The 15,164-nt window shown below is 60.1% G+C and overlaps 1 protein-coding gene across 1 annotated transcript; it reads left to right on the top strand.

The window, feature by feature from the left end:
* The first annotated feature begins 4,054 nt into the window (after positions 1 to 4,054).
* Positions 4,055 to 7,398, top strand: LOC142821046 (ribonuclease pancreatic-like). Its single transcript, XM_075911821.1, has 2 exons — positions 4,055 to 4,198; positions 5,383 to 7,398. Exon 2 carries the CDS (start codon positions 5,395 to 5,397, stop codon positions 5,824 to 5,826), a length of 432 nt encoding a protein of 143 aa, XP_075767936.1. The 5' UTR covers positions 4,055 to 4,198; positions 5,383 to 5,394; the 3' UTR covers positions 5,827 to 7,398.
* The last annotated feature ends 7,766 nt before the right edge of the window (positions 7,399 to 15,164 follow it).

Here is a 15,164-nt window from a genome sequence, read left to right on the forward strand (position 1 = left end):
TGGTTGGGGCGCTTGACCTATGACCACAACATTCCTCTCTGCAGCGGTGGAGCAGTGGGGCTGGTGGGGTTCGGCACAGCCCGCAGGACTCACAAGCGGGAGAAGGCGGGAGATCCCTCCACAGGGATGCAGCAGGTTATAAAATCCCCAAACCCTTCCTCCCTGGCGTGAGGACACCGTTCAGGGAGTAGGGGGCCCCCAAAACAAATCCCCTGACTGACTAGCTAGAAGATGGTGCACCCACAACCTCCATGCACGATCCCCAGGTTCAGAGAGGACTCTGGACTCAGTCGCTGCCGAGGGTGGTCTCTGTGGCAGGGATCCTCTTCAGGCAGGAATCAGGCGGCATCTGTCCCAGGCTTTCCCCTCCCCGCCAAGGGGCGCCGGGCTCAAGGGGCAGATGGCACGCCTGTGCTACAATCCAGCCCAGCACCCAACACACCCAGCAGCCCTGACCTAGCCGACAGCGGCGCTGGCCGTGCGGGGACTGGTCTCACCGAGGGAGCTGGGGGCTAACTGAGCCTGGCAGGGGGCGTTTTCCAGCAAACTCTACAAACTGGGAACAGCAGTGGAGAAAGGAAAAACCCAGCAGAGGGATCTTGCTTTTGGGTCCCTAGAGGCCAGTTGTCGGGGAACCCTGCATGCGGGCCTGGGGCTTGCCAGCCCTCCCCTTGCCCTGGCTGGCGCCAGACTCACTCCCCCAAATGGCTTCTCCCCTCTCCTAACTCCCCGGGAGGGGCATCTCGCTCCCTGTTGGCTGCCGGCTGAGTTTGCCTTGGCTCCCCGCTCCCTACCAGGGACAGTGCGCCTCCCCCTGAGCTGCCAGCCAACAGCCCCGGGAATCTAGGTCGTCTCCTTGGGGGTTACATGTGCAGCGTTGTCTTGTGTGTGTCACGTTTTGAGTGACAGGAGTTTGTGGGTTCTGTGCGCGTGAATCCCAGGCGTGGGTGTTACCAGATTTGCCCAATACTCTGGGGTATGCTCATTTATCAGGGTTACCCTTATGGGACTGGGGGAAGGTTGACAGTTCTATCCGTGTGCTGTTGGTGCTTACTTGGGCTCTCATATGGAGCTGAATTCTCCCTGCTGCCAATTCCCCCTCCCACTGGAGCTCTCCTGCAGGAACTAGGTTCCTCAGGATGGGGTTCTTCCCACCTTAGCAACACGCATAGACACTCACACCCACTAACAGAGCACGTCTGAGAGGACTGGGTACTCAGCACTCACAAGCTGACCCCCTCATATGTCCCTGGACTCAGCTGGCTGGGTTCACAGCAATGCCACACTGCACCCTCATGTGCCTTTGGACTCCGTGGGCTGGATTAAACAGCACTTTAAGCTGCCATCCTCATGAGCCCCCAGGTTCAGCACCCCCTATCCCCACTGTCACACCACAGTCATTCACTGGTAACCACACGATGAGCAAACCCCACAGGATTTTGGGCACTCCAGGGATCTTTAGCTTGGGTACAAGAAGCGTTGTTGCAGAGCGAATGGGGAAGCCAAAACAACACCCCTTAAGGAAGAGTGAGAAAAGAGAAAGAAAGAGAGAGAAGCAACCAGCTTAACAATGAAAGTGATTTATTTCTGAGTAGTGAATAGATCTCAAACAGTTACAATATTAAATCTAACAATTACAATATTAAATCTAAATTGAAGCTGATTACAAATGTTAGGTAACCATATAACAGTTTACACAGGGCAGGGTCAGGAGGCTATGCTTAGAGAGATAGTTGAGAGAGAGAAAGAGAGAGAGAGAGAGAGAGAGAGACCTCACCACTCCACGGAGCTTGCACTGATCGGGGTTCCCAGATGATGATGGTAGCCGGGGGTCCAGAGGGCAGGAGAGAAGCAGGACAGAGCCCCCAGCACGATCAGACAGGAGATGAAGAAGTCTCAATGGAACTGATGCAGTTTAAGTCCAGGTATCAGAACAGTTTTCTTGGGGCAAGGACAGGAGTTTTTATAGGGATAGTTCAAAGAGAAAGGAGAGACAATAGAGACTGATCACACCTGGTTATGGGGGATGTTCCTTGAACGAGCTCACAATGCAACTTGGCAGTTTCAGTATTTTAGATGTCAATAGGATCGTTACTAGAATTGGTCTGATAATGACTAATCTGGGCGTGAGCAGCCTGGGTTCATTAGCATCTGGAGCAGGGATTTCCCATCAGGCAGTGCTTCTCTGCTTTCGGTGTCCCATAGTTCAGTGCGGTTCCTGCCTTGGAAGAGCTGCTCTCCATTCTGTATGCTAATGAGATGTCCCTCTGTTCCATCTTTAATGCAAATGAGGCTGGGGTGTTTCCTTAATTATATCACCCTTGTCTGAAGCAGTTTAGGTGTGTCTTCCCCAGCCTTGTCATTGCTTTGTCTTTGATTCTAGCAGAGGCCTGAGGGAGGGGGATGGTTTTCCATGAGTGTCACTCCCTGACTCCCCAAGAGCACAAGGCTGACAGGCGACCATGTTCTGGTTCCCCAAGAATCACAGAGCTGGTGGGTAACATGGGGGGGCTCTCCTGTGTCTCGTGACGTGCGAGTGTGTGTTGCACACGCGCGCCTCTTGCCTGCCTCTCCGTCATGGCCTGTTGTGTGGTGTGCGTGTTGTGCCTCTCGCTCGGGGGAGTCGGAGAGCCCCGTCGGTCTCTGGGGCTGGTTTCATGGGGGGGGGTGTTGTATGGCCCCCTCAGTGCGTTGTTCTGAGTGTCTCTCTCCACACCCCACCTTCCCTCCCTTGCCGAGACCCACATCCTAACCAGCACGTTGTCTCTGGAAATCCCAGCCACCGCTCGTGGTCCATGGACACAGCTCAGCTGCAAATCTCTCCCCGTCCTTTGGCCCTTCCCTGTAGCTCCTACGCTCATTCTCCCCATCCCAAGAGCTCTGGGAAACAGGGGAGAGGCCCAGGGCCGTCCACGGGCGGAGTCCTTCCTGCGGAGAAACTCTCCTCTCCTGCAGCGGAAGAGCAGGTCGGCCCGGAGATGCCAGGATGGGGAAATGCATGTTGCCAGCTCGCCCCCGTGTTGTGATACTCCTCTTCCAGCTGCACCTCTCGCCGGGCCGGTGAGTCACACGCCAGCTCCGGCAATCGCGGTCACGAGTTCCTGAGGGGTCTGGTGTACCAGTGCTGGCTGAGCGTTCATCCGCTGATGACAGCACAGCAGCCCAAGGGGTTCATGTGCGCGGTCTGCCACTTTCAAAGGGATTTAGACACCCACTTTCCAACCAGTTTCTTTATCCCCCTGGCAGGAGGCTGAGGGTCAGGATGGAGGGACGCTGGCTGAGGTGTCGGGAAAACTGGGCCTACCCATCCCCCCGCGGTGAAGAGTGACCCCTTTGCCGAACGCCCAGTCCCACCCGGCGATCAAGGCGGAGCAGAAAAGGTGCAACGCGAGGTGACCAAACCGGGCCCGAACACGCAGGCCCCCGGCCATCGCGCCAGGGCGGCGGTTGGCTCGTGCCTGGTAAACGAGCCAAGCGCGGGACCGGAAATCCCTGGAGCCCGACAGGCGCGGGAGGAATTGGGACTGACTGAGGGGTACGTGAGGGGAGGGGATGTTCCACCCGGCGCCCCCTTGGGGGCCCTTAAAAGGGGCGAGATGGGGAGGAAAACGAGTGTGGGAGATGAATCCTAGAACCTCAGGGTGGACAGAGACCTCAGGAGTCACCGAGTCCGGCCCCCTGCCCAAGGCAGGACCAGCCCAACTCAACCAGCCCAGCCGGGGCGTGGTCCAGCCGGGACGTAAACACCTCTAGGGACGGAGACTCCACCCCCTCCCCAGGGAACCCGGCCCAGCGTTTCCCCGCCCGCCTTGGGAAATCGTTTTCCCCAATTCCCCACCTCGAGCTCCCCCCTGCAACGTGAGCCCCTTGCTCCTGGCCGGGCGGACGAAGGCTCTGCCCCCCCACACAGCGATTGCACCTGCCCCGGCTGGCCCGACACACCCGGCGGCTTTGTGGGGAGCCCACATCCCTGGCAGGACTGGCGCCGGCCCTGCCTGCTGGGCCACGGCTTCTAATTGCCAGATACCAAGCGTGCGGCCCTGCCCAGCTGCTGATTAGCATCCCCTCCCACTCCACCCCCTCCCCCGGCCGGCCGGCCCTATATGGCCCGCTGCCGACGGCCAGGAGGAACAGAGGCAGGCGCAGCGCTGCAGAGGCCAGGACCCGTCGCACCCGCAGCAGCCAAGCAAGGACTCCGGTGAGGGGCAGGGGATCCCGTCAGGGGGAGGGGGGAGCTGGCCTGGGGCTGCCGCTCCAGGGCTCCTTGCAGGGAGGCAGCGTGAGCTAGTGGCTATGGCGGCGGGGCTCAGAGCCAGGACGTCTGGGTGCTGGCTCTGCCGCGGGGTGGGGAGCCACGGGAGGGAAGGGGCGACCAGGGGACATGGAAACGCCCAAACTTGCCTCTAGACGGCCCAGGGGGAAGGTGACCCCTGGCTGCTGTGTGTTTGTGTCGCTGTGTGTGTGTGGGGGGGGCTGTGTGCGTGTGCATGAGTGTGTGTGACAGTGAGTGTGTGCATGTGTGTGCATGTGTGTGAGTGAGTCTGTGTCTGTGTGCATGTGTGTGTGAGTGAGTCTGTGTGCGTGTGCATGTGTGTGAGTGAGATTGAGTGTGTGCATGCGTGTGCATGTGTGTGTGTGTGTGTGTGTGTGTGTGTGGCCTGATCCAACCCCCCCCACACACACACACACTCACCAGCAGTGGCAGGGGAATGTGGGGCCGTGTGGGTCTAGCTTGCTGTGGTCCCCCCGCCCCCAACGTGTGAGGAAGTCCGACTCCTGCTGCTGGTGCCAGACCCCTGCCCCCCTCGTCTCCCAGGGTGCATTGCAGGGAGCTTGGGGGAAGAAGGGTGGGGGCAGGGCCTGGGAAGGCGGAAGGGGGGGTCCTGGCTCTCCCCAGAATCGGGAGCATGAAGCACATAGAAAGGTCTCACCGCGTCGCACTTGTCCACCCCATGTTTTGTGACGGGGAGGTTTCCCTGGCGTTGCAGCATGCTTCAAGGCTGGGGGTGCAGGAGTCGGGGCGGGGGGCTCAGGGCTGGGGGTGCAGGAGTCGGGGCGAGGGGCTCAGGGCCGGGGGCTCGGGGCGGGTTGCTCAGGGCCGCAGGAGTAGGGGCAGGGGGCTCGGGGCCAGGGGTGCGGGAGTCAGGCAGTTCCTTCTTGGGGGGGGTGTCTCTCTGTGTGTGTGTGTGTGTGTGTGTTTGTGTGTCTGTGTGCGCGCCCTGATTTTCCGATTATCCTCAGTCCCTACGCTGCCGCTCCCCCCCCCCAGCCTCCTCAACAGCATTGCTGGCCCCACCCTGTGGAATCCCGGGACTCCTAAGCACCTGCCCCCTTTGCCCGCCCCACACTGACTCCATGCCTCTTCCCTTCGTGCCCCCGCAGCCCGCCCCAGCCATGGCTCTGCACGGCCCCCGCCCGGCCACCCTGCTGCCCCTCCTGCTGCTGCTGGCCGCCAGCCTGGCCCTGAGCGCGGGGCAGAACTGGAACCCGCTGAACAACCTGTTCCGCAAGCGCCACGTGGACAATCCCCCCAGCTTTGGCACCGCCACCGTCAACGACTACTGCACCAAGATGATGTGGAGGCGGGCGCTGTACGGCCGCCACACCAACACCTTCATCAACGCGCCCCCCGAGGATATCAACAACGTCTGCGGCACGGGCGGGCTGGTGAAGGGGCCCTACCGCTACGAAAGCATCGCCACCTTCCCAATCACCGTCTGCATCTACAACCACTTCACCCTCTCCTACACCGGCCTCAGGAGCACCCAGAAAATCGTCCTCTCCTGCTGGAAGAGGCTCCCGGCGCTCTACATCAAACACCTCTAGACCCAGAGCCGGCGCGGCCCCACAGCCTCCCCGCACCCCACTCCGCTCCCCCCACCGGCCACCGGGGACGCCTCACCTACCTCTGAGCAGGGGCCAGGTACAGGGGGGCGGCACCCCACCCTCTGCTGCCCCCTAGTGCCCATTATACAGTATAGCCGCCCCTTCCCCACCCCACCCTCTGCTGCCCCTAGTGCCCATTATACAGTATAGCCGCCCCTTCCCCACCCACCCTCTGCTGCCCCCTAGTGCCCATTATACAGTATAGCCGCCCCTTCCCCACCCACCCTCTGCTGCCCCCTAGTGCCCATTATACAGTATAGCCGCCCCTTCCCCACCCCACCCTCTGCTGCCCCCTAGTGCCCATTATACAGTATAGCCGCCCCTTCCCCACCCACCCTCTGCTGCCCCCTAGTGCCCATTATACAGTATAGCCGCCCCTTCCCCACCCCACCCTCTGCTGCCCCTAGTGCCCATTATACAGTATAGCCGCCCCTTCCCCACCCACCCTCTGCTGCCCCCTAGTGCCCATTATACAGTATAGCCGCCCCTTCCCCACCCACCCTCTGCTGCCCCCTAGTGCCCATTATACAGTATAGCCGCCCCTTCCCCCACCCTCTGCTGCCCCCTAGTGCCCATTATACAGTATAGCCGCCCCTTCCCCCACCCTCTGCTGCCCCCTAGTGCCCATTATACAGTATAGCTGCCCCTTCCCCGCCCACCCTCTGCTGCCCCCTAGTGCCCATTATACAGTATAGCCGCCCCTTCCCCACCCCACCCTCTGCTGCCCCCTAGTGCCCATTATACAGTATAGCCGCCCCTTCCCCACCCCACCCTCTGCTGCCCCCTAGTGCCCATTATACAGTATAGCCGCCCCTTCCCCGCCCACCCTCTGCTGCCCCCTAGTGCCCATTATACAGTATAGCCACCCCTTCCCCACCCACCCTCTGCTGCCCCCTAGTGCCCATTATACAGTATAGCCGCCCCTTCCCCACCCACCCTCTGCTGCCCCCTAGTGCCCATTATACAGTATAGCCGCCCCTTCCTCCCACCCTCTGCTGCCCCCTAGTGCCCATTATACAGTATAGCCGCCCCTTCCCCTCCCACCCTCTGCTGCCCCCTAGTGTCCATTATACAGTATAGCCGCCCCTTCCCCACCCACCCTCTGCTGCCCCCTAGTGCCCATTATACAGTATAGCCACCTCTTCCCCACCCCACCCTCTGCTGCCCCCTAGTGCCCATTATACAGTATAGCCGCCCCTTCCCCACCCACCCTCTGCTGCCCCCTAGTGCCCATTATACAGTATAGCCACCCCTTCCCCACCAACCCTCTGCTGCCCCCTAGTGCCCATTATACAGTATAGCCGCCCCTTCCCCGCCCACCCTTGGCTGCCCCCTAGTGCCCATTATACAGTATAGCCGCCCCTTCCCCGCCCACCCTCGGCTGCCCCATGTCATTTCCTGGGTGCTCCAAGCTAAGGTCCATCCCAGATTTTGCCCTTGAGTTAAGCAGCAGCCCCTGGTCCCACGCTGCTGGAGCTGTGAATTCTGAATAAATCTGGACTCTCCCCAACAGCCCCCGTGTTCTGGTTCCTGTGTCTCAGGGTTTCCCGTCAGCAGTTTGAACTCTGGGCCCTGCCGGCCCTTCTCTGTGCGCCCCGCGCTGCATAAAGCCTGCGGGGAAGGAGGGCTCCGGGAGGAAGTAACCAGCCTGTGAGCAGGGACAGTGGGTTGGTCTGATCTAGCCAGGGGTGCAGACCTGGGAGCCGTGCCCAAAGAGGCAGGTGGACCGCACGCCGTGTCCGGGAAGGACAAATCCCAGCTGTTAGAGGGCACCACACACAGCAATCCCCAACTTCCTGGGGCAGGCCCTTAGCCAAGATGGGACGAGAGCCAGTTTAAAAGTCTCTGGGGCGCGTCCTGTGTCAGGTGGGTCAGCGAATCCGTCCGGGCCCCTGTCCTTAGCAAAGGCGCTTGGGGAGCTGAGGGCAGGAGCGAAGACGAAATGGAGGCAGCTCCAGGAGACTTTTATCACCTCGCCCGTGCGGAGGGAAGCCCGTTGTTCTCCTCAGGCCATGCCCGGACCCGTCTCCTTTGGACGGAGGAATGGAAATGAAGGATTTCGAAACTGCACGTGAAGCGCTGAGTTACAAATCTCCCGCTTCATTTGCAGACCCGCGGCCGAGCGCTTTTTCAGACGAGATATTGTCGGGGGGGAAGCGTTGTGGACAAGGCGCTTCCGGAGAGACACGCACCCTTTTTCCAAAGACCCCGTTCCCCTGAACACATCGGGCTCCGGGGGATCTTTCACAAAAGGGGGTTTCTAAACCACCCCGTCCAGAACGCTTTTTGGGGAAAATAGCTCTTCCGAAAACGCGCTCGGTGCGAGGATGCAAGTGAAGGGGGAGGCTTGTAAATCAGCGCTTCGTTTGCAACTCCCAAGCCCTTGGTTTCCGTTCCTCCGTCCAAGGGGGACTGTAGTCTCGACGTCGGCTCTGCGCTGGCGCCTCACCACACGGAGTTGACCACTCCACCCCCAGCTCCTTTTGGCACGAAGCCACGGAGTACCCGTCTGTCTCCTCCGCGGGCAAGGTGCCATCGTGTACCAGAGCAGCACTGAACGGCCCAGCAGAGTCCGAGCCCCTAGCGTGGCCAAAAGCACTAACTATGGGGGGTCCCCAGCACGGTGCAGGGAGGTTCCTGGGGCAATTGCTGGAGGAGGACAGTGTCCCGTGTGACGTCTGACCCACCCCACCCCACGTCCCTCGGGGCCTCCCCGTCCCAGCCCCTTAGAGCTTCTTCGGGACAAACCGCAGGCGGAACGCGGGCGGGTACCTGCGCACGTTTCCTGCCCCGCACACGTACAGAGCGACTTTGGGCTGGCGGTGGGTCGGTCCGGGAAAGCTTCGGTGCAGGGGGCAGCGGCCGGCCGGAAAGCCAACGGAATTCTGGGACTCCTTTGCAAAGGGACAGATGAGGCTGTGGGGATGGGGGGGCAGGGCTGGGCTGGGCTGGGCTGGCAGGGGGCTGCGGGTCGGGCGTGAGGGGCACAGGAGAACTGCGAGTTTCCAGGATTTGGACGGGGTCGGGGAGTGTCCTCGGCGTACACACACGACACCGCAAGAGCAGGGCTAGCACAGGCCAAACCAGCAGTGGAGACAAGGAGGCCTGGATGTCGGACCAGGCTGCCGGCCTCGGGAAGTTCCCAGGGTCCTGGCAGGCTGGCACCGAGGCAGTTCCCCAGGGGTGATGTCTGTGCCTGCCACTGCTACCCACACTACTCTGCCATTCCTGGACGCGCCCTGAGATGAGGGAGTATGAGTCAGACGTGTGATGCTGTTGCAAAAAAAGTAACCATGATTCTGGGCGGCATTAACAGGTGTGTTGTGAGCAAGACACGAGGAGTCGTTCTCCCGCTCTGCTCTGCGCTGGTTAGGCCTCAGTTGGAGGATTGTGTCCAGTTCTGGGCACCGCATTTCAGGAAAGATGTGGAGAAATTGGAGAGGGTCTAGAGAAGAGCAACAAGAATGATGAAAGGTCTAGAGAACATGAGCTATGAGGGAAGGCTGGAGGAATTGGGTTTGTTTAGTTTAGAAAAGAGAAGATTGAGGGGGGACATGAAGCCGTTTTCAGGTATCTAACAGGGTGTCACAAGGAGGAGGGAGAAAACTTGTTCATGGGGTTCACGTCTTCCCAAGGATAGTCACCTGCCTTGTGAATAGAATAATGACTCCGCCTTGTGTGGGGCAGGGCGGGCTGGCGGGCATGAGACCCTGGCGCTCCGTCGGGACGGGACCACGGGCTGCAGAGGGGTAGTTGGCAGGATTAAATTACAGGGGGCAGGAGGTGGGATTACCCAGGCACCCGCTATGGCTGGTGGAACCGGCAGCCCCTCTGCCCCCTGCCCCCCACCCCCACCCCACAGCACGAGACCCATTGGCACCCGGCAGGGTGTCTGCCACAGGAACCCGGGGAAAGGGGGGAATGTGTCTGGAGGATCCACTGAGCGGGTTAAACTAGGCAAAGAGCCCAGAGACACGGCCACTTCCCACCTCAGCCTGGGGGTCGGTCGCTGTAAGGCCCCAAAACCCACACAGAGACCCCCAGATCCACCCCAGCTCCCCAGAAACCTCACGAGCAACCCCTGGAGATCCCCTGTTCCCCTGGGTCACTCCCGCCCTAGCCTCCCACATCCCCCGCTTCCCATGAGACACCCCAGTGCTCCCTGTGCCCCCCAGCCCCCGTTACACAGGGGAGAGGTTATAACCCATCCCCCACCTCCCCTCAGGCACCCCAGTGCTCCCTGTGCCCCCCAGCCCCCGTTACACAGGGGAGAGGTTATAACCCATCCCCCACCTCCCCTCACACACCCCAGTGCTCCCTGTGCCCCCCAGCCCCCCTTACACAGGGGAGAGGTTATAACCCATCCCCCACCTCCCCTCAGACACCCCAGTGCTCCCTGTGCCCCCCCCAGCTCCCCTTACACAGGGGAGAGGTGATAACCCATCCCCCACCTCCCCTCAGACACCCCAGTGCTCCCTGTGCCCCCCCAGCCCCCCTCACACAGGGGAGAGGTTATAACCCCTCCCCCACCTCCCCTTAGACACCCCAGTGCTCCCTGTGCCCCCCAGCCCCCCTCACACAGGGGAGAGGTTATAACCCATCCCCCACCTCCCCTCACACACCCCAGTGCTCCCTGTGCCCCCCAGCTCCCCTTACACAGGGGAGAGGTTATAACCCATCCCCCACCTCCCCTCACACACCCCAGTGCTCCCTGTGCCCCCCAGCTCCCCTTACACAGGGGAGAGGTTATAACCCATCCCCCACCTCCCCTCACACACCCCAGTGCTCCCTGTGCCCCCCAGCCCCCCTCACACAGGGGAGAGGTTATAACCCATCCCCCACCTCCCCTCACACACCCCAGCGCTCCCTGCGCCCCCCAGCCCCCCTCACACAGGGGAGAGGTTATAACCCATCCCCCACCTCCCCTCAGACACCCCAGCGCTCCCTGCGCCCCCCAGCCCGCCCGTACACAGGGGAGAGGTTATAACCCATCCCCCACCTCCCCTCACACACCCCAGCGCTCCCTGCGCCCCCCAGCCCCCCTCACACAGGGGAGAGGTTATAACCCATCCCCCACCTCCCCTCAGACACCCCAGCGCTCCCTGCGCCCCCCAGCCCGCCCGTACACAGGGGAGAGGTTATAACCCATCCCCCACCTCCCCTCACACACCCCAGCGCTCCCTGCGCCCCCCAGCCCCCCTCACACAGGGGAGAGGTTATAACCCATCCCCCACCTCCCCTCAGACACCCCAGCGCTCCCTGCGCCCCCCAGCCCCCCTTACACAGGGGAGAGGTTATAACCCATCCCCCACCTCCCTCAGACACCCCAGCGCTCCCTGCGCCCCCCAGCCCGCCCGTACACAGGGGAGAGGTTATAACCCATCCCCCTCCTCCCCTTGTATTACGGTTCGATTTATTTTAGATCCAAGGGAAACCGGGACACTCCAGAGACTTAACCACATCGTTATCGCACTCGTTAAGTTCACATTGATTTAAAGCTTGTGAAATGTAAACAGCCATTACTCTGCCATTGAAGCCTTAATTCCTATCAACTGCAAAGCAATTAATACATGAAAACACAAGAACCTCAGAGCGGCCAGACGGGGTCAGACCAAAGGCCTGTCCAGCCCAGGGTCCTGTCTGCCCTCAGTGGCCAGCGCCAGGTGCCCAGAGGGAGGGAATCGAACAGGGAATGATCAAGCCATCTCTCTCCTGCCGTCCGTCTCCACCCTCTGACACACAGAGGCCGGGGCTCCATTCCTACCCCCTGGCTAGTAGCCATCGATGGGCTTAACCTCCATGAATTGATCTAGTTCTCTTTTAAACCCTGTTAGGGTATGTCTACATTACTTAATTCGAAATAGTTCATTCTAATTAAGCTAATTTGAAATAATGCATCTAGACATAAAAACTATTTCATAATAGCGCGTCCACACTGAGTGGACCCTGAACCGGGGTTAAGGCTGGCCGGAAGCAGTGCCGGCAGGGCATCAGGTTAGGACTTGAGTGTGTGGAGCTGCTGTCTCAGGCTAGCCGAGGGCTGTGCTTAAAGGGACCCAACCCCCCACCCCGGACAGACAGTTCTCAGGGTTCCTGCTTGCTTGTCTAATTCAATGGGGGACAGCAAAGCAGTCCTGACTTGGAGTGCCCTGAGTGCCCGCACTCGGGACACCACAGCACTCGGCCACATGGAGCCAGAGCTGCCCCTGGGCACATCGGTGCATCTGGTGGGGTTGTTGCCATCAGCCCGGCTGCACTTGCTGCAGGCTGCCATCCGGGGATCCATCGAGGGGCTGTCAGGGTCCAGGAGGCCCTGAGGGAGAGCGTCCACCCCGAGGATTACAAACCATAGTTAATAGTTCCGCAATTTCACATTTGAGTTCTTTCAGAACTCTTGGGCTAATGCCATCCTGTCCCGGTGATTTGTTACTGGCCAGTTTATCAGTTAATTCCAAAACCTCCTCTAATGACACTTCAGTGTGAGACAAGTCCTCAGATTTGTCACCTACAAAGGACGGGTCAGGTTTGGGAATCTCCCCGATATCCTCAGCCGTGAAGACTGAAGCAAAGATTCACTTAGTTTCTCCGCAATGGTTTTATCGTCTTTAAGTGTCCTTGTGTATCTCAAGTGTCCGGGGGCCCCACTGGTTGTTTAGGAGGCTTCCTGCTTCTGATGCACTTAAAAAACATTTTGTTATTGCCTTTTTGATACAGGTAATAACCTATCCCAGTACAGGACAAAGCAATGCTGTGACGGCGCGTTGGGGGTTCCCCGTCTCCTGCACCCCGAAATGGCACAAACAGACTTCACCAGCCGGTGGAATAGAGGAAGTTTATTGCCTCTCCAGGATACAGCCCAGCACAGATGTAGTCTGGTCCCAGAGCTGGGCTAGGATGCCTCAGGCCCCCTTGAGATGGGGGAGACTGGGCCCCTAAACTCCAGCCCCTTCTCCTAGGCTCTCCTCCATGCTCTCCCACAGTAACTAACTAAATTCCCTTGCAGCCCTGCCCCCCAGCCAGGGCAGCATCCACCTCCCTTTGTTCCTCTCCATGGGGGGTGTCTGGCCACTGGTTCAACAAGTTTGGCCTTACCTCTGCCTAGCGAGGTTTTCCCTGCTGGGTCTTGCTCCAGACAGCAGGGGTCACCACAGCCCAGCAAGTACCCCCACTACGTCACAAATGCAAAGGCAATAAATAGATTATTATAATACAAGAATTAAGCTACTTCACTTACACTTTGCCCATATGCCACCCACAGTACCCGGCAGGGGGTCGTGGTCCCTCGGAGTCCCACCCGTGGGGACGCCGGGCACTGGGGACACCGGTGTGAAGGGCCCGTCACTTCTAGTTACAAGGGCAGGTGCTGTGGGTCCACCTGGCTCCCTCCTGTCGATTGTTCGCCCATAGGGTGTGTCTACGCTGCAGAGGGTTTTTCGGAAAAGGGCCGTTCAATTACGTCCCCACAGCTGGCACCTTGTTTCGAAAGGCCGGGGGGGCTTGTCTGACAGTGGCAACCCTCTTTCTGCGAGGAAGAAGCCTGGCCCCAACGAGCTCTTTCGGAAGAACGTGTGTGTGGACGGGGAAGAAGGTTTTCGAAAGAAGAGGCCCCAGGAAATCAGAGAGGTGCCCGGGGGGCCACTCCATCTAAAGTCATGAGCACTCCATCGTTCCTGTCTCCGGCCACCTCTTCAAGCTGCAGGCACCCTGGGAAAGCCTGTGGTAGGGAGCCGGTCCTGGCAGCCACACCTGACCACGCGGCTCTCCCTGCCACAGGCATTGCCAACAGGTCCCAGCCTCAAGCCCCCGAGGCTCCCCTGGCCCTCACAGAGAGCACCCCAGGGCTCCCAGGAACCTGCCCGGGGTAGCAAGCGGCATGTACCCTCCTGGTCCGGAGCAGAGATCCTCCTCGAGCTGTGTGGGGAGGAGGAGACCCTACAGGATCTCCGCTCCCGGTGCCGAAATGCAGACGTCTATGGGCGCAGGGCTGAGTCCCTGGCGGAGTGGGGTGACCTCTCCCCTGGACCTTAGAACAGGTCCGGAGTAAAGTGAAAGAGCTCGCCAGGGCCAGGGAGCACAGCACCTGCTCCGGGTCAGGATCGCACTCCTGCCCCTATTACCAGGGTCTCCATGAGATCCTCGGGAGTGGGGGTGCCCTGTCCCCACATGTGGAGGAGGAGGACACGTCCAGTACGGTCACCCTGATCCTCAAGCGGGTACCCCAGGGCCTAGACGTGCTGCAGGCATCCTCTGGGGGTGGGGAGCGACGATGCTCAGTTCTCCACACACACAGGGCGGGGAGGCGGGCGCAGCGGGGATGGGGTGTGATCGTCGCTCGCCCTGGACATCGGGCTGCCTTCGGTGCAGGTGGAACCGTGTGCAGCGCCAGTCTGCGCCACACGGCCTCAGGATGGGGGGCACCCCCAGGATCTTGCTCACTGGCTCAGGGGAGGCCATGCACATGGGGGGCCCTCCGACCACCAGCCACTGCTGGAGGGGGGCTGGGCGGAAGGGCACAGACCGAGGAGTGCCGCACACAGAACATGGGCATGGCTGCCTACACGAGGCACCACCCACTCCCACGGACAGCGCTGCCGGGCACAGGTGTGTGTGCGGGCCCCTCTGCTGCCCATGTGTGACAGACCGGGCCGTGTCTGGGCACAGCTGTGGGCGTCCGCTCAGGGCGAATTGCTCAAATCCGGGGCTCCTTACAGCCCCCAGACTGGTGACCTCTCCACACAGGCCACAAACTAGTCCCACAGAGCGCTTCAGCAACCTGCCTGAAGCCTCACGAGCAAAATCCCTCCGACACCCCAGCAATATCCATGCCCCAGATGGCCCCGGGCCTATACACAGGTGGGGGGTCCTAGCACCCAATCCCTCCTACCCCGAACACGTCCTGTCCGGTTCCAAGAAACCAGCCACAGATCCCTGGTCAATTTACCCTCTGGACCTTACCCACAAATCATGCTGAGCCAATCCTTTAGAATCTATATCTAAAGGTTTATTATCACAAGAAAGAAAAGCCTGAGAGTCAGGTTGTTAAAGAATAGTACGTTACATGCACCGAATCTCCCAGTCCTCGATGCAGGCTCTAGCAGAGATGTTACAGCTGCTGGTTTAAAAGTTCTTATTGCACATCCTACGATCAGGATGGGTTCACAGGTCTTTCGGGCCCTTCAATCTCTGCACTGCTGCCTCTGGGATGAAGTGCTGAGCTGAGAACAAAATGGCATCGACCACATGGCCTCTTTATACCTCCTTCCTGGCCTCTTCTTGTA

Source organism: Pelodiscus sinensis, chromosome 30 (assembly GCF_049634645.1).
Source record: "Pelodiscus sinensis isolate JC-2024 chromosome 30, ASM4963464v1, whole genome shotgun sequence".
NCBI classification, from domain to species: domain Eukaryota; kingdom Metazoa; phylum Chordata; order Testudines; family Trionychidae; genus Pelodiscus; species Pelodiscus sinensis.

Excerpts from the sequence above, each read along its gene's own strand:
- LOC142821046 (XM_075911821.1), top strand. The coding sequence starts at position 5,395 with ATGGCTCTGCACGGCCCCCGCCCGGCCACCCTGCTGCCCCTCCTGCTG.